The sequence below is a fragment of the Apteryx rowi genome, unplaced genomic scaffold, assembly GCF_003343035.1.
Source record: "Apteryx rowi isolate R43461 unplaced genomic scaffold, aptRow1 scaffold_26, whole genome shotgun sequence".
NCBI lineage: Eukaryota > Metazoa > Chordata > Aves > Apterygiformes > Apterygidae > Apteryx > Apteryx rowi.
The window spans coordinates 3,973,917-3,976,615 of record NW_020448974.1 but is presented as its reverse complement, the minus strand read 5'-3'; the positions used below and the strand labels follow the sequence as shown (position 1 = coordinate 3,976,615).

General features: G+C 53.9%; 1 protein-coding gene across 1 annotated transcript; it reads left to right on the top strand.

Moving 5' to 3' along the window:
* The first annotated feature begins 806 nt into the window (after nucleotides 1–806).
* Nucleotides 807–1,793, top strand: NOG (noggin). The gene has a single exon (XM_026067557.1). The coding sequence runs from the start codon at nucleotides 897–899 to the stop codon at nucleotides 1,566–1,568; it is 672 nt and encodes a 223-aa protein (XP_025923342.1). The 5' UTR covers nucleotides 807–896; the 3' UTR covers nucleotides 1,569–1,793.
* Nucleotides 1,794–2,699: the final 906 nt, after the last annotated feature.

The following is a 2,699-nucleotide window of genomic DNA, read 5'->3' as shown; positions in this document are numbered from 1 at the left end:
CGCCGCCGGGCCCCTGGGGGGATCCGCGTTGCGGGCCGTGGCGGGGAGGCCGGGGAAGGACCCGTCACTTCTGCTCGGGGTAGCCTTTGCCTTGCGGCGGGCGGGCAGGGCGAGGGAAGGCGCCGCAGCTCCCTCGGAGAGCAGCATCTCCCGAGGCGCCGCGGGATCGGCGCGAGCAGCGGCCGCGGGAGGCGGGGGGCGGCAGCGGCGGGTCCTGCCGGCAGCCTTCCCCACCAGAGGGTGTCTGCTGGGGTGGCGAAGGGGGGAGGCGAGGCTCTCCTGGACTTTTGTGGGAGTGGGGGTTGCGGTGTGTGTGTGTGTATGTGTGTGTGTGTTTTTTTAAGGGGGGTGGGGTGGGTTAGAAGAGAGTCTGTGGTTTCCATGGAGATGAAGCTGAAAGTGCAGGAAATTTAAAGGCTTTGGGTCCTTGCAAAGCAGACAAACTGGTGCCAACGTGCGTGGCTGCTGTTGCTGCTGAGGAGGCTGCTTTGCAAACGGCGGAGAGGAACGGGGAGGAAGAATCGGCAGCAACTTCTTCCGTACGGACGGGCAGACAACGAGGAGCAGAAGCAGCAAACAGAGTTTGCAACAAAAAGAGGCATCTGCCTTTCCTGGGGAAGGTGAAAAGAAGCGGCAGCAGCAGAATTTTGGAGCGGCTCCACCAGAAGAAATTTTATAGAGAAGCTTGCAAGAGAGAGTATTTGCAGGGGGCTTGTTCTCCTGGCTTATTAGGGGGCTGTCTTTGCTGGTGGTGCGGGGAGTGGAGGTGATCCCCCTTAAAGACAAGCTATTTTGGATATCCCCGTACAAGTTTTCTGATGTATTTGCTTGCACCTTCTTCCCCTGCTGTTTGGTGAACCCAGCCCCCCTCTCCCCCCCCCACCGCTCTCCCAAGGATGGATCATTCCCAGTGCCTTGTGACTATATACGCCGTAGTGGTTCTGCTGGGTCTCCGGCTAGAGCAAGGCGCCTGCCAGCACTATCTGCACATCCGTCCGGCTCCCAGCGACAACTTGCCCTTGGTGGATCTAATCGAGCACCCGGACCCTATCTTTGACCCCAAGGAGAAGGATCTTAACGAGACCTTGCTCAGGAACCTCATGGGCGGACACTTCGACCCTAACTTTATGGCTATTTCCTTGCCCGAGGACCGGCTAGGAGTAGACGATCTGGCTGAGCTGGACTTGCTGCTCAGGCAGAGACCCTCGGGAGCGATGCCCAGCGAAATCAAAGGGCTGGAGTTTTACGACGGGCTGCAGCCGGGCAAGAAGCACAGGCTGAGCAAGAAGCTGCGCAGGAAGCTGCAGATGTGGCTCTGGTCCCAGACCTTCTGCCCGGTCCTATACACGTGGAACGATCTCGGCAGCCGCTTTTGGCCCCGGTATGTCAAAGTGGGCAGCTGCTACAGTAAAAGGTCTTGTTCAGTCCCAGAAGGCATGGTTTGCAAACCTGCCAAGTCCGTGCATTTAACGATCCTGAGGTGGAGGTGCCAGCGCCGGGGAGGGCAGAGGTGCACATGGATACCCATCCAGTACCCCATCATTTCGGAGTGCAAGTGCTCCTGCTAGGGCTCGCACTTACCTCTTCTGCCCCTTCTCTAGCGGACTCACGTGGACCTTTGCTGCAACAAAAATAAAAGACATTTGCTTTCTGGTTAACGTTGTAATGCACTGTAACGTGTAGGAGAATGTATATTGTGTGTATATATGGCACCGTTTTAATATACTATTAAAAGGTCAGTATTATACGTGAAATAATCAGTGTCTACTGTATTTTTAAGACTATTACCCTGATCGTTGCTAATGTATCTTTTTTTTTGGTATTTATATTCCAGAGAGAAGTTGCTTCGCTTTGGCGAAGTTGTTTTTTGTTGTTTTTTTAATAAAAGGATTAAAAAATAAAAACCAAACTTTTTGATAAGAAAACGTTTTAAAGCTATTTTCCATTCTTCGGAAAGCGTGTGTGGGGTTTTTTTTTTCTTTTTCCTTATGGACTTTAGATTTAAAAAAAAAAGAATAAACGCCTAGAGCACAATGTTATTGTAAATAGAGAGAACAGTTTGAATGACTTAATCCTATGTAAATGAAGAGTATCTGCTATTTATTCTTTATATCCTTGTAGTAAAAGTGCAGTGCAGAATTAAAGTCAACCACTAAAACACGAGCCGTTTGGATTCTGTTTGGTTTTTGGTTTGGCCACCTTCGGGGGGGCTTTCTTCTGTCTCCTCCTTATTCTCCATGCTCAGCAGGACGTTTCTGGTGGTAGGGGGAGGTGGGAACCTGCTCATGACTGTGTTAGCGGGGAATCTTTGGCACCTACGCTACAAAAATGCGTGGGGGATCCGGCTTTGCGTGCGGGGCTCCCCGCTTGCTCAGCCCGACGGGATCCCCCGCTCCGAGCCGCTTTCGCAGGGCGGGCTCGATGGCAGCTGGCTTGGGATTTTCTGTAACCGCTTGACATTTCATTTACAACGGGACACGTGTCTTTCACACCTACCATTGTGGTGGGACACTGCTGAAACTTGACCCTGGGGCTCTGGGGGTTTCTAGCGCAGACACGTTATTCGCCTGCTCCCGTGACAGCGCGCACACCCTCCCGCACCGGCTCGCAGTCACCCGCAGCCCGGTTAACTCCTCGGCGTCCGCCCGCCCGCCCGCCGCCGCGGCGGCGAGCCGCTCCGCCCCGGGCAGCCAAGGCCC

Excerpts from the sequence above, each read along its gene's own strand:
- NOG (XM_026067557.1), top strand. The coding sequence starts at position 897 with ATGGATCATTCCCAGTGCCTTGTGACTATATACGCCGTAGTGGTTCTG.